The sequence below is a fragment of the Nelumbo nucifera genome, chromosome 4, assembly GCF_055504915.1.
Source record: "Nelumbo nucifera cultivar China Antique chromosome 4, China Antique-T2T, whole genome shotgun sequence".
In the NCBI taxonomy this organism is placed as follows: domain Eukaryota; kingdom Viridiplantae; phylum Streptophyta; class Magnoliopsida; order Proteales; family Nelumbonaceae; genus Nelumbo; species Nelumbo nucifera.
Genome location: NC_142652.1, coordinates 13,746,134 through 13,769,961, shown reverse-complemented (window position 1 = coordinate 13,769,961; position 23,828 = coordinate 13,746,134). Strand labels below are relative to the sequence as shown.

The following is a 23,828-nucleotide window of genomic DNA, read 5'->3' as shown; positions in this document are numbered from 1 at the left end:
TTGGATAAAATCAGTATATCTTTTTTCCATAGAAAAAATATATATAACAAAATAATAAGATAAAGATAAGATTTCTATATCTTTTTTTTATCTTGTATCTAATCTTTGGACCCATATCCATTGAAAGAGCCAAAAAAAAATATTCATATTAAAGCAAACCCCTAAGTCTGTTCATGATGTGCTTTACCTGTCATCAGCAGAAGGTCATCAATCAAATCAGATGTCCATCTCAGGGGCATCTTTGGTTCAAATTGGTTGCTACCTCCCTCATCGTAACTAGTTAAAATGATCTATTCAATCGATCCCAACTAGCTCAGGCTGAAGGAAAGAGGTTTAACAAGGATTAGCGTTGCCAGTGTCAAAACTGACAGTCCACACCTGGAAAGTGGAAACACTACATAACATGCGTAACAGTGTGACACTGATCCAAGCAATAGAGTTTTATGTATATGCAGATGTAATATGATAATTGTGCAGTATGAATAGTCAGACTTACGTGGGTAAAGTTGGCCCAAGGCTGAGGCCCTAGCCCATGCCCTACCAAAACTATCTCAACTCATAATTTGCAGCCTATGCCCACCCAATAAGGTGAAAATAGTTGGTTCTGACTGAGTGCAATCCTACAGCACACAAGAAGTCTGTTAGTGTCGAAACCCTGCAGAAGAAAACCATGGCTAAGAAAACAATGGACAATTCCGCCAGTTTATAAAAGCTGCTAGACCTAATCTCAAAGAAGGATGCCAAAAGGACAGACGTCAATATTACCCCAGAAATGTTTTCATTTACTCAAACTAAGAAAGGCTAATAAAAATGGAGGATTTTCTGCAGTTAGATGGAATATGCAATACATAAGTATGAAAAAGCCTCCACTCTTTGGCAAACAATATGCAGACAGTAGCTTTCCAATTACTTACAAGGTCATCCAGCCATGTTAGATACAAATATTGCTTTATCTTCCACCAGCACCTCAGGCCCAGTAGCCATCATAATAGCTTTAGAAAGACTCAAAAGTTCAATCAACCAATTCCACATAATTCGTGAGCAGACCATGGCATTGGATGATAGCTTGACAGGAACAATATTTATATGGTAACTTCATAGTGGTTCATGAAGTTATCCAGCAAGTTCGCTTATTGGTGGACGGTCCATGACATTTGATGCAACCATTGCATTGTTTTGCAGTACTGGATCAATATCAGGCAATTTGGGGATCTAGAAAAAGAATGATTGTCAGGTGAAGTCAGAAATTCAATAAAGAAGTCTAAATGATCCAACTGTGAAATATTGAAACAATTTTAAGTACTTGACTAGCAAACCTGCTTCCTACACATAAATACATAACTGTAAAATTCTGGTGTTTCCTTCTGGCTGAATGAAATGAAATTTTTCAAAATTTCCAACGTAATTATTTACTATGTATATATTCATTTATTTTATATCAATACTTCATTATGTTTCTTCTATACAAACACTAATAGGCCCTTGTTTAGGACGGTTAATGCCCATCTGTGGAGAAGTCAAATACAAAGTTGGGTAATAGGGCTGATCCAGAGATTGCCCTACCCAGTAGAAGGTTCAGGTCTGCCATAGGATTCCTCCACATGGCTTAATCGGTGGGGTTTTTCCTAGTGAGCTTCTTTGCTTGAACCTGTTAGAAAACCTTTTTCATACTAAAGTAGGAAAATTAACACTACAAACACATAAAGTCATGGATGGATGCAGAGAGATATACATGCATACACGTAATATGTTACAGATAAATTGTACATACCTGAGCCAATAGATCAATTGTTCTTCGTAAGAGGCGAGCTAAATCCCCTTCATCCATTGCACAGTCCATCATAATTTCCCGCCAAGTTAAACCAGAAGCCCAGGCTTCAACCATTCCAGAGAATTGACTATCTAATTCACAAGGTATCTACAAAAACGAAAGCATGGTTATCTTGTTAACTACTTGTATTGCAACTTCTATCAGAACAAGAACGAGTTATTTTTACCTGAATAACTATAGAAGCAAATTAAGTACAGGAAGGACACCGCTCATGCTTTTCAAAAAACAAAAAAAGAAGCAACTTACCTTTACTCCATGCTTTTCTTGAAGCTGCAAAAGGGAGCTCCTTTTCTCATCCAAAATCTTAATGATATTGATTACAGTATTTGAAGGTTCATATATGTAGCTGCAAAATTAAAATTTCAGGCACAAAATGATTTTCAACTTCCATTCATAGTAATACACCTGCATCATTCTACATAGCTATTGCAGTAATCATCTAATTTAGTAACATATACACATGGTAAAAATTAAGGATCCAATTTAATAACATATACACATGGTAGAAATTACGGATTGTAATCAATTTGTAATTTAGAGATTTCATGGACCACTGGCATATTGTACACAAACAGTATAGCAAAACTCTCCTCCCACCACTGCAAGTGATGCTTTGTTCTTCAAATAAGCAATGCAGCTAGATCAAGAGCCTAGTCTCACTTTGAGGAAAGAAAATTTGACCCATCATTTTTTAGCTTATAAGGTTCAGTTGAGCCTGAATATGGCTAGTTTAATAAAAGACTCACCTAATCAGACAGACAGGCAACTAAACCAAAAACGTACTACTCATCAGCCTGGTACAACCCTAGGATCAGGTTACATAAAAACTTGCATCGACAGGACATCCAGACTGCTCAACCAGCAAACCCTTCTCCCAGGTGAGTCCCATCAAAGCAGTGAAATTCAGAAAATTGTATCCAAAATAAAAGCAAAAAAGGAACAAAAAATGCAGCATTATCAAAGAAAGGAGCATATGCTACAATGAGTTTGACTGTTAATTTTGTTTGAAGGGATCAAATACTGATCAAAATTAGCCTTTCTTGATGCTGTAAAGGATTCAACAAGTATATGCTTCCAGAACAGCTATAAAAGTTGTAGAGAAGAACAAGAATAAAAACAAACACATACGCTATGGCCACAACAGCACCAAGGCCAATTGACAGTTATCAGTTCTGAAACCATTTGAAAAAGCCCAGCATAAAGAGCAATTTTATCAAGAAACATTAGAAAATAAATTTTGCAGCAAAATAGTATTCCCCAAGAAATGCAGATTAAAAAAATACACTAATAATGAGCGCAGTAGACACAGGAATATCAGGGAATCTAAAAAAAACATAGAAATACTTCAGTAAAGCCACAGAATATGTGCCTTGATAAGATTGGCATTTTAACATTTTTCAGATTATTATGTACCATCCACTTCCTTTCTTTTGGTGTTTCTTTTTCATTGCCTTGGCATTTTCTGTAAGCTTCTTACACCGACACTTTTTATGGTTTGCTTCCCTTGTGCCTTGCCTGTTTCTGACATGGTTTCATCTCACTAGATTCCTTCTGGCTTAACCCTATTTTATTCTGTTTTGAGTTTTGACTCATTCTTACATTCACAGATGATTATCTTGAGCAATATTTTCACCCAACACTTTTTCAAGAATAACCTCATTTACATGCCCTACTTGTGGAGCCTAATAAGTTGTACAGTAAGATTGTCATGCTTTTCTATTGTGATCTTTTACTAATTGGCTTGTAAAGAGACAAATTTATAGTGCACAGAAAGGGTGTCTCTAAATGGTAAATATAGGAATAGGTGTAGGTAGAAAGTTTATTTTTGCTGAAAATGGTAATTTCTACAAGACTGGCTATGCTCAAATCTACAACTTCTCAGATCCCTAAAAAAATAAAAAGTTAAACAGAAGGCCCAGAACTGAAAATTACAAAAACGCCACTGATTACTCTCACTAATGGAGAACTCAAATATCTCCAAAACTACTAACCAGATCGATAGGGATTCCCCTCTTTGTTTTGGCATGCCCTAGAGAAAGTTTAAATTTTGGGCCCATTGGAACCCCATGGAACCCACAAAACAATCTCCAGATTTCTTTAGGCTTCTCTCTAACTTGGAATTTTGCTTTTTGGCTTATTTTTCTTCTTGTGAAGGTGCACTGCAACTGCCTCTGTACACATGTAGCGCAACTAAAAAACAGTAATTTTCTCATTTTGGTATACTACTATACTTCGCCAGTTTACCTGGAGAAAAATTTTGGCTATCTTTTTATTATTTATTTACCAATCTATTTATTTATTTATCAGTAAATTTTGGCTATCTTATTAAACCATAGAAGTGAGTCGAAAGCAGCATACACACCAAAAATCAAAAATAGAAAGGAATGCACACAATGCAATGAAAAAAAATGGCAATACCTGTTATTTTTCCAAGGACGAACTTTGATTCCATCTGAAACTAGACTACCACAAACTGCAGCAAGTTGTGCAGGCTTTAATTCTAGTAAAATTCTATTCCGGAGCACCATTGCAAGCCAAAGTTCATTTTCTCCTCGAATTGCTGCTGCTGTTTCACCAAGTGGAAATATCATATGTGTATTGATATCCAATGCTCTGGCTTCATGTATAATGTTGCTGATCTGGTAGACATAGATGTTCTCAAAGTCAAAATGCATATGGGCCAAGTAAAATGTACTTTTGGGTGCCTATCATTAGTTGTTTTTTTTAAAAGGTAAAGTAAATTTTATTCATGATGAAAAAATCATACAAGAAAGGGAAGGATCAAGAAATATAAATCCCCAAAGGGACTGATCAAAGCTCCCACAGATTGACAGAATTAAGCATCACAAACATGTTCTGATTACAAAACACAGGGATGGCAGAAAGCCAAGAAGCAAGTCTGGCTACAATACACTGGATCAGCACCTCCAGCTCTTTCCTCTCATTTCTGATAATTCTGTCATTCCTCTCAGACCATATAGAGCTGATAACTGCAGCTGGGATGGCTGTATCTTTTGGATGGCATCATAGTAGAAAGGAACTGTATCTTTTGGATGACATCAAAATAAAAGATAATAATAAACAAAAAGACAAATAAGCATGTCTGTCATGCATGTGAGGAAAAATAGCAAATAATATGGAATATATTTAAGCGAGAGAGAGAGAGGGGGGGGGGGGGGGGGGGGGGGGGGGGGGGGGGGGGGGGGAAGGCAGGTGATACATTTTCCAAGTCCCACTCCAGGAGACAATGAAAATTTAATAACACAAATATCTTTATCTTTCTAACCCCCAAAAAAAAAAGTTAACTTGCAGAATATTTTGCATGTTCCCAAAATTTGAAAAAAAAAAAAAATCAGCAGTGAGCATTGAAGCTGGCATATTGAAACAACTGAAGAATATTTTGCATGTTTCCAAAACTCAGTATTCCAACAGCATTTACACTAACCATTCTTTTCAACCATGCAGTGTAATTTGATGGCATTAAACGTTAAAAGTTTCAAATGCTGCTTATTTCTGTTGGTTTGAGGGGTCAGGATTTAAATTAGCCCCATAAAAAACCACTTTTTTGTTCCAAACCAAAGAAAAGAAAAAAGATAATGGTTCAGACACAAATTTTCCCTTACACTCAGTTTGGAAGAGGTACAAATACAAATATGTAGAGTGCAAAACCTTGTCTTTTGTATTATTTTGTATACATTTGTACTGTACATATTTGTATTTGTACTGTTTCCAAACTGATCCTTAATGACAACAAGGGGGAGTATTAAAAGAGGAGATGCAAAGTCCCATGAACCTATAGATGCAAAAGCACATTAAGAAGAACCAGAAAGAGGTTTCCTCGACATAAACCAAAAAACCAAGAAAAAACAAAAAAAAATCAAAAAAGAGTACTGCATGTATAAGAAGCAATATGTTGGTTGGACACAATAAATTGTATTAATGCAATACAAGGGAATACTTTCTTGAGTAATAAGAGAAGTGCTATAAAAAATATTTGGTTTTTAAAGGAAACAATATTTTATTGATACCTGAAGGAATTCCTTCCAACCAGATGGTTCAATTTGCTCTATTCGAGTAATTAGACGATCTGCTCTAGCTTTCAAACGTTCAATCTTTTCCTTGGAGAAGTTAGTCATATCTATGATCTTTTGATATTCTTTAAAGCCTTCAGTACGTGCAATCTTTTTCTTCAATCGGGAAACCCTATTCCTTTGCTCCTTGTACAGCTCAACAGCATCATGATATGGTTGCGACATTTGCAGCACCTGACAATTGGAGAAAAAAAGGCTAAGCATCTACCATGTAATTGTCTTAAATCTCTTCCAATTGCAACACCAAAGCCAATAAATTAGTAACCAATGCAATGTAATATTGACCCAACAAAATAAATACAAAAGAAAAATTAAAATGAAAATTCCATAATTGCATAGATCCACCTCGTCATCATCTGAAAGGCTGCTAAGGACTGGAACATTTAAACTCCAAGACCATGTATCAAGGGATCCTTCCATGCTCCACAAGCCTCCAAGTTCAGAATTAGCAAGCTTCTCCCACTGTACTTCTTCCTTATCAAGAAGAGCCTTCATAATTTCCCGAGGCAAAGCATCACCCTGAGCTAAAGGAATATTAGGAAAGCCAGTCCTATAAACTGTTTTAACCCACTTCTCTGTAAAGAGATACCAAGAGTTATCTGAACCAAGGGCCACATAATGAGATGGTTTAGCATCAAAGTGTCCTCCAGCATCTCCAGAGTGTAACTCTGTTCTGATGGTAGTTTGCACTAAAGAATCATCAGCACAAATCTGCCATTTAGAGAATGATCAGCAAACTTGGCTATGATCTAACAGGAATGAAATGTGAGAATGAAACATGACAAAAAGGGCAAAACCAAAACCCTAATTAAAACAAAACTTCATGCACAAAGAAGTTCCAACTTTAAAGCAAAATACAGGTTCAATTATCATTTGCATCTAGTAGGGACAAATATATACAACAAGAAACTGCCAACTCTCACCATGCTCTTCATTCTTGAACCAGAAAGGGAATCAACTTTCCCCAGATAAACAGCAGGGACTAAGTGTTGAACCCCATCACTATCTTTATACTGCAGACACACAAAGGGTAAGTGTCCATTTTCCAGCTCCTCCAATAGAGGAGTTAAAGATGCAATTCTCTCTGATTCCATTCTTTGTCGCAGCTCTGTCCGAAGTCGCTTCTCTGCCTGAGAAAGAAATGCAAACATCCTCAAAAGATGATACAAAAAATAAAGGCTGCCAATATTCTAGCAGTTAATTGAGGCAGGATGGGAGTCAATAAGACTGATCTAGATTGGGGCATACCTGGTCTTGGTGTTAATATGCAACTGTTTTCTTTCTACAGACTACAGTACAAGTATGACAGTATCGGTCTTTGGCTTATTTTTTATCTGTCCTCTCCCAGGGCTGTTGGAAAGCATTGGTGTGCCATCCATTTAATGTGAAATCTCTGTTAATGATATAAAATAACAAATCCATATATACATCTTTTGGATTCAACCATCACAAAGTACAGTTTCAGCAAAATGTCTACTTGCCTATGCAAATCTAATAGCACCACATGGAAAGATGCATAAAAACCATAGGTTTGGCTATTCTTCATTTCGTCATTCTTGAGGTTTGTAAGATACAAAGCTCTAAGTTGAATCAAGAGGCAAACTGCACTGGGCCAAGCTCCTGGGTATATACAATTGTCTTTTTTTCCTCTTTTTTTCGCCACATATATATATAAATAAATGTAAAATTCCAGGTCAGCCTAGACCCAGCCCAGGCTAAAACAATCAGCCCTCTTCCTAAAGCTTGACGCATGAGTAAGCATTTGCATGCCTAGATGAAGTAAGGTACCATTTTTGGAAAAAAAAAATTAAAAAAAAATATTATATAAGAAAATGAAAATCTAGATTGTGAAAGAAATAAAATCTAAAAGCCCATTTAACTCAATTGGTTAGAGTGCCATGTTATTAATATGAAGGCTGCATAGTTATAGGTTTAAGTTCTATCAATCTATGTAGGTTAAACTATTTGAACACTTAAAACCATGGTTACAACTTATATATGAAATTACCTGTTAAAATCAAATTTAATAGTAACTCATCAAAACATAAGAAGAAGGCAGGTGAGGCACAATTGGATTTAAGTGAGGAGCACCCGATAAAATGAGTCATCTATAAGCCTAATGCATCAAGCATGCCTTTTAAAACATGAGACAGAGATTGTCAAGACCTGAAAAAAAAATGGACTTATGGAAGTACCCGTAATTCCTCCTGCAGATCAGATATTTCCCTATATGTGATCGCAGAGAGCTGCTTTCGGACCTTCCTATCAACAGCATCATCACTAACTTCTGAAGTTAACACCTCAATCTCTTTCTGTATTTTTGTGAGCTCCTCTTTGGATGCAAGCATGACATTGCTCCCAACATAGTTTCCAAAGCTTTGCTCAACTAGCTTCCTAGCTTCTTCCAACGTTCGTCCCGCTTGAAAATGTTTCATGTCCTCTGATTCCTTCAATCTGCGAGTGATTTTTGCACCCTGTGTGGCACTAACTATATCATTTTCTGAAATACATCAGAAGATATCAGCTCATGATTATGATATATGCACTTACTGCAAGAAGATTCAGAACCATTCCATAAGAAGCAGTAAACTGTGAAACAAGAGGATCCACTCCAGCAAAAAGAAGCTTGCAGCACTCTTCTGCTCCTTCATAGGGAGTCTGAACAAGAACCACATGACCCCTTTCATCAATACCTCGACGTCCAGCACGTCCAGCCATTTGAAGCAGTTCATTTGAACTTAACTGGATTCGTCCAGCTTCACTCCTTTTACTGAGAGATGAAATAACAGCAGTCCTAGCAGGCATGTTAATTCCAGCAGCAAGTGTTTCTGTAGCAAAGACAACCTTAACAAGTCCTTGCTGAAACAGCTCTTCAATAAATGACTTCCACAGGGGTAGACAGCCAGCATGGTGTGCTGCTACACCTTGCAGAAGGCCCTTTATAGCAGTCTCTCTAACTGCATCTGGATGTTGTATATGGAACTTCTTCAAAGCCAGCTGAACTTCGCCCATCTCACACTCATCCAAAAGTTTGCAATCTTCAAGATACTGAACAGCTGCATCACATCCTTTTCTGCTAAAAATAAACCAAATAGCTGGCAGCATATCCCTTGCCCTAAGTTGCCATAAAGTATCTCTAATCTGAGGAACCTGGAAAACAACAATGTTCTTACGTCAGAAATTTGCAATAAAAAAAACGAAAGAACAAAACATGTCAAAATAACCCCAGGATAAGCATTTCACAAATGAAGATAGCCAGCCAAAAAAAGCCAGGAACTAAAAGCAAATCCATACTTGTGAACGGCGGATTGTATTTATGTCATTCTTTGACAGTGCTGACTGTCCATACATATTGATACTTCTGTAATTCTCGCTTTCACGTCTTCTTGAGCTTCTTCTTCTAGATTTATCATCTTTGTAAGGTTCTACTCCAGAAGTAGAAAATTGTAAATAATTGAGTGACAACTTCCTGTTCCAACACATACGAAATCATAAATACTGCTGAGTTCCAAGCAATGGGTTCCAGGACAAAGAAATGGCAAATAAAAATAAGGCCACAGTGATGTGATACGCATTGATTATACTTGATTTCATAGTGCATATAGAGCCACTGGAAAATTAAAATGCACCCACTCTTATTGAACATCTTAAACATGATAACAATGAAAAAATCTATGGCGGTCAAATGTATCTAAATCCATAACCAAGAAGTGAAGTCCTTAATCAGCAACTGTCATTGCAAAACCATGTGCAGCTCCTTATGAAGAGTGTGTTCATACATACATATACATATGCATATGTATGTTTGTGTTATTTCATGTCAAGAACAGTGGTGCAGAGTGATTTGAAGATCTAAGTTTTAATTTTAAACAGAACAATGAAGAATGACCATTGGTGAAGATGGAAAGGTGCCTGTTCTCAGAATCAAGATTCAGTTAAAATATGACATAATTGTAAAATATGCCATACTTATATATGATCTTAGATGCATTAACTGGGTATCTCAGAGTCTCAGACACAATATCATATGTATCAAGGACACTTCATCTTCTGTTATCTGGCCACAAAGACTAGGTTTTCAAGACTGCTATTCAGTCTTGATCACTAAGAGATTTTAGGTTCGATGAGAAGAGAAAGTGAAGAAGATGTAGAAGAAAGAGTGATGGAAGAGCAATAGAACACAGATTTTGAGGAGAAGAACAGAATGTCAATATTCTGCCGCCGCCACTTTAAGTTAATATATATAGGTTATGCTAGTTACATGAAAGGACATATCTGCCCTTGGTGTTTACATCATAACTGCTAACAAATAACAACCAATATAAAACTGAAACTAGAAATAACAGAACAACAAAATAACCACAGCTGTGACTAGATACATTCTACCCTACGGACAGAGTGGTACCACAGCTGTGGGGCCCACATCAATGTTCTCTACACTCCCCCTCAAGTTGGGAGTATATGTTCATCATTCCCAACTTGGATAGATCTGCCTCTAGCTTCTTTCTTGATACGGCTTTAGTAAGAATGTCGGCTAGTTGCATACTGGATGTGATGTAAGGGAGGCATACTTCTTGAGATGAGATCCTCTCTCGCACAAAATGGCGGTCAACTTCAATGTGTTTGGTTCTGTCATGCTGTACTAGATTATGTGCTATATTAATGGCGGCTTGATTATCACAGTACAGCATCAGGGGCTTCCCATACTCAATACCCAACTCCTCAAGTAGAGATCTTAGCCATAGGATTTCAGCCACTCCATTGGCCATGGACCTATATTCTGCTTCAGCACTTGACCGGGAGACCACACTTTGTTTCTTACTTCTCCAGGAGACAAGGTTTCCTCCCACAAGGGCACAATATCCCGAGGTAGACCTTCTGTCATCAACACTCCCAGCCCAATCTGCATCAGTATAAACCTCCACCTTCATGTGATTGTTGTTCTTGAAAAGTATACCCCTACCTGGGCATCTCTTCAAGTAGGCTAAGATTCTTTCTACCGCAAGATGATGTGTGGTTCTAAGAGAATGCATGTACTGGCTGACAACACTAACAGCATAAGTAATATCTGGCCGAGTGAGGCAGAGATATAGGAGCTTTCCTACCAGTTGCTGGAACATAACTATGTCTTCAAGAAGCTCCCCATTCTCGGCACTAATCCTGTGATTCTGTTCAATTGGTGTATCTGTAGGCTTGACACCTAACTTTCCAGTTTCTGCCAACAGGTCTAGGACATATTTCCTCTGAGATATAAAGATCCCCTGTTTGGATCTAGCAACCTCAATACCCAAAAAATACCGGAGTACACCAAGGTCCTTCACCTCAAATTCTTGGTGAAGAAGCTGTTTAAGAGACTCAATCTCATGGCTATCATTCCCTGTGACCACAATATCATCAACATATACTGCCAACAGTGTCAAAGAAGACTCCACCCTCTTGATGAATAGGGTATGATCAGACTGGGCCTGTACATATCCAAACTTCACAAGTGCTAGTCTGAATCTATCAAACCAAGCCCTAGGTGACTGTTTCAAACCATACAAAGCCTTGTTGAGCCGGCAGACCTTCTTACCTACTTCTGCATCATAGAAGCCAGGAGGCAAACACATGTAAACTTCTTCCTGCAGATCTCCATTCTGAAAGGCATTTTTCACGTCCATTTGGTATAAAGGCCAAGTGTGACTTGCTGCAAGGGACAAGAGAACTCAAATAGTAGTCATCTTCGCTACCGGTGCAAATGTCTCCAAGTAATCTATGCCATAAGTCTGTGTAAACCCTCTTGCAACTAACCGAGCTTTATACCTCTCAATAGATCCATCTGCATTATGCTTCACCGTAAATACCCATCTGCACCCAACTGGTTTCTTTCCTTTTGGCAAATCAACTACCTCCCAGGTGTTGTTCTTCAACAGAGCATCCATCTCAACTTGCATTGCATCTTTCCATTCAGGGACAGATAGGCTTCTTGCACTGTTCTAAATAGGGACATTGGAAATGGAGCTAAGGTAGGACCTGTAGGTAGGAGATAGGCGATCATAGGATAAAAAATGGGAAATACAGTGGGCTGTGGATGTGGTACAATGTCGTTTCCCTTTACGGACTGCAATTGGAAGGTCAAGATCATCTGTAGGGGAAGTCTCTGTGGGCTCTGGGACTGAAGTATCTGGACCTGGAGCTGCAGATGAGATTGGAGCTGGTCTGGACTACTGATGATCAGGATCAACCTGCCTGCACCGCCTGTGATAAACCCTCAACTCCTGATCCCTCTGACCACCCTCACCATTGCAGTTCTCATCACCCAATGGAATAGGTAAAGGAACTGCCCCACTCTCACTACTCTCCCCCTGAAGACAAGAACTCAAACCCCCACTCTCACTACTCTCCCCCTGAGGGGCAACCCGAGGATAATAGGGTGTCCCCTCAAAGAAAGTGACATCCATGGAGACAAACTTCCTCCCGGAGATAGAATCATAACAGCAATAACCCTTTTGAGTTTGTGCATAACCAAGGAAGATGCATTTGGAGGCTTTGGGTTCGAACTTGGAGGGATGGGGTCCGAGAAGCTGAACAAAGCAAGTGCAAACGAATGTCTTAAGGGGAATAGAAAACAAGTCCTCACGTGGGTGTAGAAGTGAAAAAGGAGATCGCATATCAAGGACCCTGGAAGGGACCCGATTAATAAGGTATACCGCCGTGAGGATAGCGTCCCCCCAGAAGTGAATAGGGACATTGGAAGTAAACATGAGGCTTCTAGCCACTTCCAAAATGTGCCTATTCTTCCTCTCGGCAACTCCATTCTGCTGAAGTGTATGAGGGCAAGAGCTCTGGTGGATAACCCCATGATGAAGAAGATAAGATGTCAATGATTTAGCAAAGTATTCCTTTGCGTTATCAGATCGGAGAACTTTGATCTTGGCATCAAACTGGGTTAGGATCATTTGGTGAAAATTTTGGGTCAGGGAAGGTACCTCATCTCGTGAACGCATGAGATAAACCCAAGAAAAGCGGGTATGGTCATCAACAAATAACAAAAAATATCTGTACCCACCCATGGAAGGGATATGATAAGGCCCCCAAACGTCAGTATGCACAATATCAAAAGAAATATCACTCCTTTTATTACTCAATAAATAAGGCTTTCTACAATGCTTAGCAAACTCACAACTTTCACATTGTAGCTGAGACAACTCAATAGACTCAAATAAAGTAGGAAACAGACTCTGTAAAGATCGAAAAGACAAATGACCTAATCGGTTATGCCAAAGCATAACCGGACTCACACTCTTAGAAACAAAAGACAACTTCTCTACTGACTCCCCCTGATGAAACCTCTCCCCGAGCAGATAGATCCCATTCGTCTCACGGCCAGTCCCAATCACCTTCTGCGTCTCCAAGTCTTGAAAAACACATCGGTCAGGGAAGAAGGTTACTGAGCAATTCATATCCTTGGTAATACTACTGACTGAAAGAAGGTTAGTATCAAGCTTAGGCACATGCAAAACAGATGATAGGGAGATGGTATCTGAAAGCTTGATGTCACCCTTCCCAGAAATAGGAACTAGGGAGCCATCAATAATAGATACCTTATCCCTACCAGAAGACAAATGGTAAGTAGTAAACAGTGAAGGCAAGCTAGTCATGTGATCAGATGCACCTGAGTCTATTACCCAACAAGGTTCAGTAGTACCTGGAGCTGAGGCATGATAGGCTGAAGCTCGAGTACCTGAATGGGCGAAGGCAGATGTGACAGGGGCTGATGGAGGCTGCGGTGGCTGAGCTGAATTTCCAACCTCCTTTTCTAGCTGTATTAGGGCAGCCCGAACTATAGCTAAGGTCTCCAAAGATGTTCCTTTTGTGCCAGATGAGAATGTTGAATCAGTGTTCATGGCTACATGAGCAGTGCCCTTCTTGTTTCTTAACTTCGCAGGAACCAAGTGGGAATGCAATTTCCAACATGTCTCTTTTGTATGTTTGGGTTTCTTACAATGTTCACATACTACATCCTTCTTGTCTTCCTTCCTCCTGTCCTTCTCTGAATCACCCCCTGATTTGGGTGTAGCCACTACAAAGGCTGATATGGGTTGCATCATAACCTTCCTTCTGGTTTCTTCACTATGTACAAATGAGTAAGTCTGAGAGAGAGTCACATTGTCTCTAGTCAAAATCTGCTGCCTCACAATATCATATTCTGAGTTCAGTCCCGCCAGGAACTCAAACACTCTGTTTGTCTCGATGTGCTTTCTATGGGTCTGAACATCTTTGGGACTCTCCCACTCAAGAATCTCTAAGTGATCAATCTCATGCCACAGGGACTTCAAGGTAGAGAAGTAGACCGATACCGGTTTCTCTCCTTGTTTAAGGGTGTTCACTTCACATTTCAATTCATATTCTCTGGCAACATTAAGGAGTTGGGAGTAAGTTTCTTTCATAACATCCCATATCTCCTTAGCTGTTTTTGCCCGCAAATAATTCCGGCTAATATGAGGCTGCATAGAATTACACAGCCATGTCATAACCAAGTAGTTTTCTTGCATCCACTTGGTATATGTCGGGTCTCCCTTGGAAGGTTCTTTCATATCTCCCAGGAGGTACCCTAATTTACCTCTTCCACCAATAGTCATCATGGCTGATTGGGCCCATTCCAAATAGTTTGATCCATCAAACTTTACAGTCGTAATCTGACCATCCATCTCAGAAATACCACCATAACTGATGTTCCCAAGACTGCCTTCTGCCTGAATTTTAGACTCCATTTCTGTCAAGTCTCAAAACAGTACTTGAATCACCAATCACAATCAAAACAGTATAGGCCTGATCTATATTCTCAGTGTATGTGCACAAAACCGAAGTAATTCTGATCTGAAACCAACTAGCCAACACAGCAGTAACTGTCCGTAGATCTCTAACCCCCTTAGAACTCTGAGAACAGCTTTAAAACAAAACTAATATGCTAGGGAAAGTTAGGGTTTTAATCAATCCTGAAAGGAAGCAATTCAGTCGCACAGTCCAAACTATATAGATGAGCTTTCAGTAGGGTTTTAATCAGTCCTGAAAGGAAGCAATTCAGTCGCACAGTCCAAACTGTATAGATGAGCTTGCAGTAGGGTTAATAAGAAACCCTAGAATCTGATCAGATCTACCAATCAACTTAAGAGTAGCTCTAGGTAGATCACAGAGTTCAGTCAACCACTAGGGCTTGCCGCAGATCACTTTCAAACCCTAGAGTAGAGAAAAACACAGTTCGGTCCAAGGTTTGATGTAAAACCCTAGGAAATCGAAGAGAGAAAGAGCTAGAATGGTTCGGCCTTCCCCTCCAGATAGGTCCAACCTATCTTCTCTGAAAGAACTTCTATTAAAAAGTAACAACTTATAAGGAAAAAATAATTCGCTGCCTTCTAGGGTTACCTGAACCCTAGTCTTCTCTGATCCTTCCTGACCACCAACACTCTGCAACCCTAGCAAGTTTCCAACAGCTGCTAGTACCTCTGGCGATCTCCAAGAATCAGTCTGCGAACTCCTCCTTTTCAGCTTTCAGTCCTAGGAGATTCTCATGTGGTCGACTGGTATTAGACTCACATGAAAAACCCTAACTTGGCTCTGATACCATGTAGGTTTTCAAGACTGCTATTCAGTCTTGATCACTAAGAGATTTTAGGTTCGATGAGAAGAGAAAGTGAAGAAGATGTAGAAGAAAGAGTGATGGAAGAGCAATAGAACACAGATTTTGAGGAGAAGAACAGAATGTCAATATGCCACTTTAAGTTAATATATATAGGTTATGCTAGTTACATGAAAGGACATATCTACTCTTGGTGTTTACATCATAACTACTAACAAATAACAACCAATATAAAACTGAAACTAAAAATAACAGAACAACAAAATAACCACAGCTGTGACTAAATACATTCTACCCTACGGACAGAGTGGTACCATAGCTGTGGGGCCCACATCAATGTTCTCTACAAAGACAACTACCAAAATTCACATAAATACATGTCAGACACATGCCGAAACTTCTAAAGCATAACAATCATATCTTTTGTTTCAATTATTACTAGAATTTTATTCATATAAGATTTTAGATATGCAAATCTCTACATAGAAAAAAGTACATAACTCAATTGTATTAGGAACCAAATTCAGAATATACAAATGAACTTTACTGACATGTCTGTGTTTCAAGTTTTCAAAACTGTTTTAGATATGTCCTTATCCCAAAGGAAATGGCATATAATACTTATTTCATACCTGTAAGCTGCAATAAGTAATATGTTATACAGAACTGGATAATTCACACAAGTACAATGGCATCTGCAATGGTGCATATGATGAATTTGGACAACCAAGCCAAACTCCAGTTTGACTTTTGGACTGATTTATTGACTGGTTATGACATAATCCTACTAGTTTGCTTATGATTATCCTAGCATTATATATAAGATCAGCAGCATTGCTTTAGGTTCACAACAATCAGCTAAATCCAACCAATTTCAAATCAAAACCTCTCTACTATGCCAGCTTGCCAAACCAGCAAGAACTGAAATTGACATGTCATTCAAAGTTAAATCAGCAACCACATACTTTCTAATTCTCATGATTATCCAGGGTTTCTTTTCTCAATATTGAATTTTTATGCTGGAATCTGGGATTTTATCAAAAGTAAGCTGAAGATGTGGTTGTTACAGAAAACCAGAGCACTTTTGCTTGGTATCTTAATTTTCCTCTCAGTCATTTATCTTGTTCCATTTGCTTTATACATCTATAATTATTTGTCACTGTTGTGTGCTTTATTGTTTCTACTTATATTTTTATGAGTAGTAAAATGTGCATTATATCAATCTAGTACCTCCAAAGAAAACACCTTAGTTGTAGAAGTAAGTAAAGTAGATATGTTGAAATTTAGCACAGAAAGTGTTGTTGCCTATGCACCTTTGTAGTGCACACTAGGTCACTGGCATGCATCTGCATTACTATAACATACATAACATTGTTAACATAATGCATGACAGAAGCTAGCAAGGGGGGATAGATAACATGGTCAAAGGATAGAAAAGAAAATGATAAATAGAGCATTTTATACAAATCTGCGCATACACAATAGAGAAGAAAAAGAGAATGTTAAGCTGGAAAACAATCCAATCATTACCATATTTCCTGTCTGTTTTGTTTGAAAATAATTGAAGTTTACTCTTATTCTCCCAATTATAAAACTTCTTAACCTGACCATTTCATTTATAAGCTATACATTAGCAACTAATTTTTTACCCTGTATTGACCATCCCTACTGAAATGCTAGAAAATACAGGTGTTTTTTTGTCCACTTTGAGGAAATTTAAATAACATGGATTCAAACCCAAATTACAGTCTCATAAGCCCTGAAGAAAGGAATGAATTTTTTTTCCACAGGTCTACAATAGAGAATGCAGAGCCTTGACAACTATGATTGGATGGGAATTTTCATCCATGGGATTTGGACCAAAGTACGATATAGAGAAATGCATATTCCCAGGACAACCAATTGACAAGATTCCAGAGTTTGGCTGTAGGCCCAGAGTCTATTCTACCATGGCAGTCAAAATATAAATACCTTTTCAGGTTCCCTCGAAATGATGAGAACCACTATAGAATCATGGGAATTTATGCATGGTTTCATATTAAATTTCCAGCCTCAATTTTTGGGTTTCCTCTTCTTCCCTTCAACTTAGCATAAGTAAAGCTCATTTGAGAAGGAAATATTATTTTATCTATAAACTAGTTATAAGCTATATGCTATACATGTAAACGTGAGATAAGCATCACACATAAATCCCAATTTCATAACAATGACTCAACATACACTTATCATCAAGGGAAGAAGAAGTAACTTTTAAGCTCATTGTTGCCAAAATCCTAGAGATAATAACTTCCTAAGCATTCATGGAAATTGTTATTTTTTTGGTAAATTCATGGAAATTGTTATTGAAGTAGTATCAGGTTTAAGAATTAACATTCATAAAAGTGAAATGTTTGCAGTGGGAGAAGGAAGAGATCTTCAGACTTTGGCGAGCTGTGTTGGGTGCAAAATTGGTAAACTGCCCACAAAATACCTAGGAATGCCTCTAGGGGAGAGATGTACCTCAAAGAAAAATATGGGATCTGGTGGTGGAGAGAATAGACAAGAAGTTGGCTCTTTGGAAGACTAAGTACTTATCAAAAGGAAGGAAGCTGATTCCAATCAAAGGTGTGATTTCCCCCTTACCAACTTACTTACTTTCACTCTTCCCAATTCTTGACGATGCAGCAAAAACAATCAAGAAGAGAATGAGAGATTTTCTATGGAAGGGGTGGAAGGAGGAATACAAAATTCACTTAGTCAACTGGACTAAGGTTTTAAACCAAGGAAAGTTGGGGGCCTAGGGGTCAGGAAATTAAGAAAATTCAACTTGGCATGCCTGGGCAAATGGTATTGGAGATGGAATGAGCAGTCCAAGAGTCTATGGAGAAGAGTGTTTTTAGCTAAATATGGTTTGACCAATTTAGACTGGGACCCAGGAGAATCCAGCTTATCCTATGGGTGCTCAGTTTGGAAAGGCATTCAGAAATCGGCATCTGATTTTAAAAAGGAAATCAAGGTTGAATGGAAGGATTGGTGGTGTGGGGAGTGCCCTCTGAAAGAAAGATTCCCAACACTGTTTGAATTAGCCCAAAATAAGGACAGCCTAGTAGCTGAGATTTACTATCATGGTAGAACTACAGGAGACTGGTGTCCCATTTTCAGAAGAAATATGAATGATTAGGAAATACCACATTGGTTGGAGTTGATGTACACCCTTAGCTCTATCAGACCAGATCTCTCCAGGGCGGATAAAAGGAACTAGCTGGGAGATCACTCAGGGATGTTCTCTGTTAACTCATTTTATAAATGCTTAAACAAAGAGAAGGGAACTTCCTTGAGCAGAGAATTTGGAAGTCAGTTGCTCCTCCTAAAGTTGCTTTTCTATTATGGACTACCACTCTTGGAAAGTGCCTGACAGCAGGCTCACTAGCAAAAAGGGGTTTGGTGGTGGAGCCAAGCAGATGTAGTTTATGCAGGGCAGCTTCAGAAAATGCAGAACATCTTTTCATTCATTGCAAACTTGCTAGCTTGATATGGGGAAAAGCCTTGGGGCTGTTTGAAGTTAACTTTTGTTTCCCAAAAGATCTGATCTCTTTGTTGGAGTGCTGGCAGCTTGAGGGTCTTTCCAAGAGAGGGAAAGTCATGCTGGCAGCTTGAGGGTCTTTCCAAGAGAAGGAAAGTCTTGTGGGAAGTGATCTCAGCAGCAGTAATTTGGTCTATTTGGTTGGAAAAAAAAAATAGGAGAATCTTTGAAAACAAGTGCAATTCGGAGGATACAATTCTAAAAAGCTTATGGGGAAGGATCTATTCTTGGTCCGCAATGCATAGACAGATAAAGGATATACCTTTCAGTTCTTTTTTTTATCATAGAAATCATTTTGTATCTAGATCAGATATGTAATCAGCTTTTGTTTTTCTCTCCCCTGTTTCAATTTCCTGTTGAGCAGGGCTCGTATATCTTTTGCTTCTTTTAATACATTACCAATTTCTCAAAAAAAAAAAAGGATTGAGACAATTGACAGAGGAAGTACCTATTCATGCTGGTTCCTTTCTCATTAAGAAGTGGCAACAAAGAATTCTTCATAGAAAAATGCCAGGTTAATGGAACTGGCCGTTTTGATGATGTCACCAATTCTGTTGTACCATGAATCTGGATAATAAGAAAAAAAACACATTAAAAGAGAATAATAACTAATAATACTAACCAATTGTTCCTTCAAAAATCTTGTAAATCTGACATACCAAAATGCAAATTCAATATTGGCATTGCTAGACACAAACATGAAATAGGCCATAAATGCTACATTAGTAATGGCCCAAACAAGTGCATGGTAAGATATTATGTAACAAATACACCTCAAATTATAAATTTCCACTGTACCAGACACCATAATGTTCGCTGCACATGGCAGAACTTTTATTCATGAGAGTCATTTATCATGTAATACCTGACATGTTAACTGTCATGTTCACTGGTGAAAGTGCTTCTAGGTTGAAGGATGTTAATCATACAATAGTGAGTAGGACTAGAGATGCACTCTCACAATTGCTTTTATATGGGTTCAACATCAATGGTGCGTGTTTTTTTCAGATTGGGGTGCTATGATAATTATACCACCTTACCCATGTAAAAGCATTGGTGTGAGACTGACAGTACAACTGTAATTCTACCCACAAGAGTAGGATTAGTATTTCTCAAGATATATATTATATATTCTTTTTTTCTGTTCATTTATTTTATTTTCTTTTTCTTCAGCAATAGATCATCAGACATAACTCCACCAAGAAATGTCAGTGTTTAGACACTTCAGTAACAGGAACTCGGAAACATTTAAGGAAGACTATTTGAATATCCACAGCATTCTTTGTTTGTTGTTTTCCCATTGCAAAGCTTCTACGATTACCTGAGAACTGAAGGGATGCCATCCAAACAAACTAACAACTTCCAGGACCAAAAATGACCGTTAAATAAGTCATTTATCGTTAGAAATAAAAAGCAACCAAAAGCTCTTTACCAACATATTATTATCATTTGAATGGACTGATGATTCAAACATTCAAACTTATTACCTTGTGAAAGAGCAGGTAACATGAATAACCAGTTACCCTGTTCCATCAAGAGCAAATATCTCATTCCATCAGGTCCAATGATCAGCTCATTTTAACAGTTTAACCAGGGAATATGTAAGGGTTAGCGAAAAGTGGGTTTATAGGAGCACACCCTCCAGGATAGATCCTGGGGAGTTTATGGGGTCTTTTTTTAGCAACAACGTCTATGAGGTCCTTTTCAGGGAACAGTGGTTGGTGTAATGGTAAGATCTTTGACTGACAAGCATCAGAATGCAGGTTCAAGTCTGGAGCATCCCCTTTGTGCCCCCCCCCCAAAAATAAATAAATAAATAAAGCCAAGGTTTAGGTATGTACCCAGTCCACCTCTCCTAAGACCCCAGATTGAATCAACATTTGGTAATGACCTTTTTTATTGTATTGTATTAGTGCATGCAAATGAACTTGCATTTTTTCTGTGCCTCTCAAGTTCCTGTCCTCAATTCTCCTAGAGGGACTCGTATGCTGTATTTTTTTAGCTTCTTACTTTTCTCTGCAATGAAAGTTTTTTGTTATAAAAAAAAAAGGTATGGTGCCCCATTTCATTCCAGATAAGCCAAACAAAGCCTAATCCATATCATGCAAGCACTATTACACTCCCTGAACTGGTATGCAGTTTTATAATCACTACATTGAACCAATACATAGATAATACCTGCCCAATCCAACCAGCCAGCTCATCAGGATTTGCCACTGTTGCTGAAAGGCATATAAGTTGAACCTCTTTTGGACAATAAATCACCTGGACTAATCTTAGTGTAATTAGACTGCTTACTAAGAACTGGGAAAGAAAAGAAAATAAAATGTCAAATAATAACCAGGATTACAAAGTGTGAACATACTATCTCTTCCCAAACTGTACCCCGAGATATGTCACTAAGATAGTGTACTTCATCCAAGACAATAACATCAACATGGAACAATCCGCTTCCTGAAGAAACCATTCCAATACTACAAAAAAGAATAACAGTAAAAAGCCATCTTAACAGTACTATGTCAACATAATGAATGAAATAAACTTTTTGAGAAAGCGACTGCATTTGAATAAATTAACATTATAAACATCAGAATACAAGTAAAGTTGCTGCTACGGTGGCTTTGTGCCACTAAAAAGGGAAAAAGGTCTTATTTCCAGATAATGTAAAGTAAATAGAATCTTGTAAACCTCTAGCCCAAGGTTACATTAACCTGCTCGCAAAGCTCTAGCCTCTAGCACAAAATTGCATTTACTTGCTTGTAAATCTCTAATATAAAACTGCATTGCAATAGAACATTGTAAAAACTTAAAATTTCAGATCCTTTCAACTAATAAGTGTTTATATACTCATTGGTTTTATGACTAATTGTCTTAGCTTACCCAAGAGCTAGATAACTATAAAATACAATCCACTAAGTTGAACTAACTAATAAATTATCAATTCCGATAAGAAACTATTAAAAGATGTACCTCTGATATAGCATATTGCGCAGAATTTCTGTCGTCATAATTAAAACCTGAGCATCTTTGTTAACTGCAGAATCTCCCGTGAGAAGACCAACATTGCTTTCACCAAACGTCTCGCTGAAATGACGGACACATCAAAATGATTTCTCTCAATTCTTTGTGACTCTTAATTTGGCACATCACAAGCTGATTAATTTGAAATACTCTACAGTCTTATGTGCAACGGCTAATTCAACAATTCCGTTTACTGCATACCGGAATTCTCGGTACTTCTGATTGGATAAGGCTTTCAACGGCGTTGTGTAAAAGAGTCTCCTTCCCCTAGCTACTGTGGCTGCTGCTGCAGCTTCTGCAATCAAAGTCTTCCCACTGCTTGTCGGTGCAGAAACCACAACTGATGAGCCTCTCAAAAATGCCTGTATAGCCAACCTCTGCACAAAGTTTATAACACTTATTGGCCTTAAATTTCAAAAACAAAAAGGGGGAAATTAAACATGCTTTGTGGGAATGCAAAAATAGAAGCATGAAACAAGAAAATACCTGAAATTTATCTATTCGGAAGTCGTAAATAGAAGCGAGTTCATCCAAATCGATAATTCCCTCTCCGAACTCTCGGACTTCTGACCGGAGCCTCTCAACTCTCTGCCATTTGTGCTCTTCGAAACGGGGCGACGTCGTTGGGATGGTCGAACTGGCGGTGTCTTCCACTGGTTCGTCTTCATCGGAGACGTCGACAGCGAATTCTTCATGTTCATCTGCGGCTTCGTCGTCTTCGTCATCTTCGTCGTCTGCGTCCGACAGTTGATTATCTACGGGGAAAGATGACCGCAGAGAATTACGGAGTGGAAGAAAGAGAGTTGGACCTGTATTTGATGTGCGAACTGTTTGGGGACAAAGAAACCCTAATTTGCGAGTGCTGTTGTTGTGGGGATGAAGAAAAAGAGTAGCTTTGTGATTGAAAATGAGAGGGAAAAGGTGAGAGAAGTCTGAAGGATAGGAACACAGTGCAAGAGTCCGCATGGCGGGAATACTGCCATGGATTAGCATGCTTCCAGCCTTCCAGACCATATCTTCTACATGGGTAATGAACTTAGACCAGTCCACCCGGTCGATCCACAAAACCCGGGTGAACTCAATGTGGCTACAAATAAACCCATTACCTAAACCTATGAACCCAAATTTGCATTGGGTTTTCCCACAGTACGCGCCCCAATCCCCACTACACATCCTAACCGTGTATTGAAAACATCAAGTCCGGATCTGGTCCTCGTAATGCACGCCTCACACCGTCTTTACAATATGTCTTTACCGTATATTGGGAGCATCTCCCGTTCTTAAGGTGGTATTTGGTAGTGTGTATTAAAATATGGTGTCCTGCTATGTATGGATAGTCCCCATCCACAAGATAGCATGGACGGGGACGGGTTATACACCAATTTATCGTCTACAATATTTTCTCGTTAATATTCTACACTATGGTGTGGACAGTTTGTGGAAAGGTTTCAACGTAATGCACATGTATTACATTTGTGTTACATTGGTCCAATTACTTTAATTTTAATAAATTTTAAACTTTTTATTTTTAATATTTTATCAATAAAATAATAATTTTTAATGTTAATTCTAACACAAATACGATGATTCTCCTTTTCAATTATTTTTTCATTATTTAAATATTAATTTTCAATATTTTTGTCAACAAATAATATTTTTTAATTATTTAAAAAATACAATTGTTATCTAAATATTAATACATTT

At 38.2% G+C, this 23,828-nt stretch overlaps 1 protein-coding gene across 2 annotated transcripts; it reads right to left on the bottom strand.

Annotated features, from left to right (window-relative positions):
* EMB25 (DEAD/DEAH box helicase) lies at nt 1-23,153 on the bottom strand. Of its 2 annotated transcripts, none has more exons than XM_010273817.3 (18): nt 22,611-23,153; nt 22,326-22,501; nt 22,074-22,187; nt 21,469-21,577; nt 21,282-21,368; nt 19,552-19,670; nt 9,217-9,391; nt 8,473-9,072; nt 8,118-8,396; nt 6,846-7,052; nt 6,268-6,633; nt 5,860-6,096; nt 4,250-4,470; nt 2,078-2,177; nt 1,772-1,918; nt 915-1,212; nt 497-620; nt 1-378 (listed from the first exon to the last, which is right to left on the bottom strand). In XM_010273817.3, exons 1-16 carry the CDS (start codon nt 23,136-23,138, stop codon nt 1,114-1,116), a joined length of 3,564 nt encoding a protein of 1,187 aa, XP_010272119.2. In that variant the 5' UTR covers nt 23,139-23,153; the 3' UTR covers nt 1-378; nt 497-620; nt 915-1,113. The 2 variants fall into 2 exon arrangements, with proteins under 2 accessions (XP_010272119.2, XP_010272118.2); XM_010273816.3 differs by having other exon boundaries at nt 1-318.
* Nucleotides 23,154-23,828: the final 675 nt, after the last annotated feature.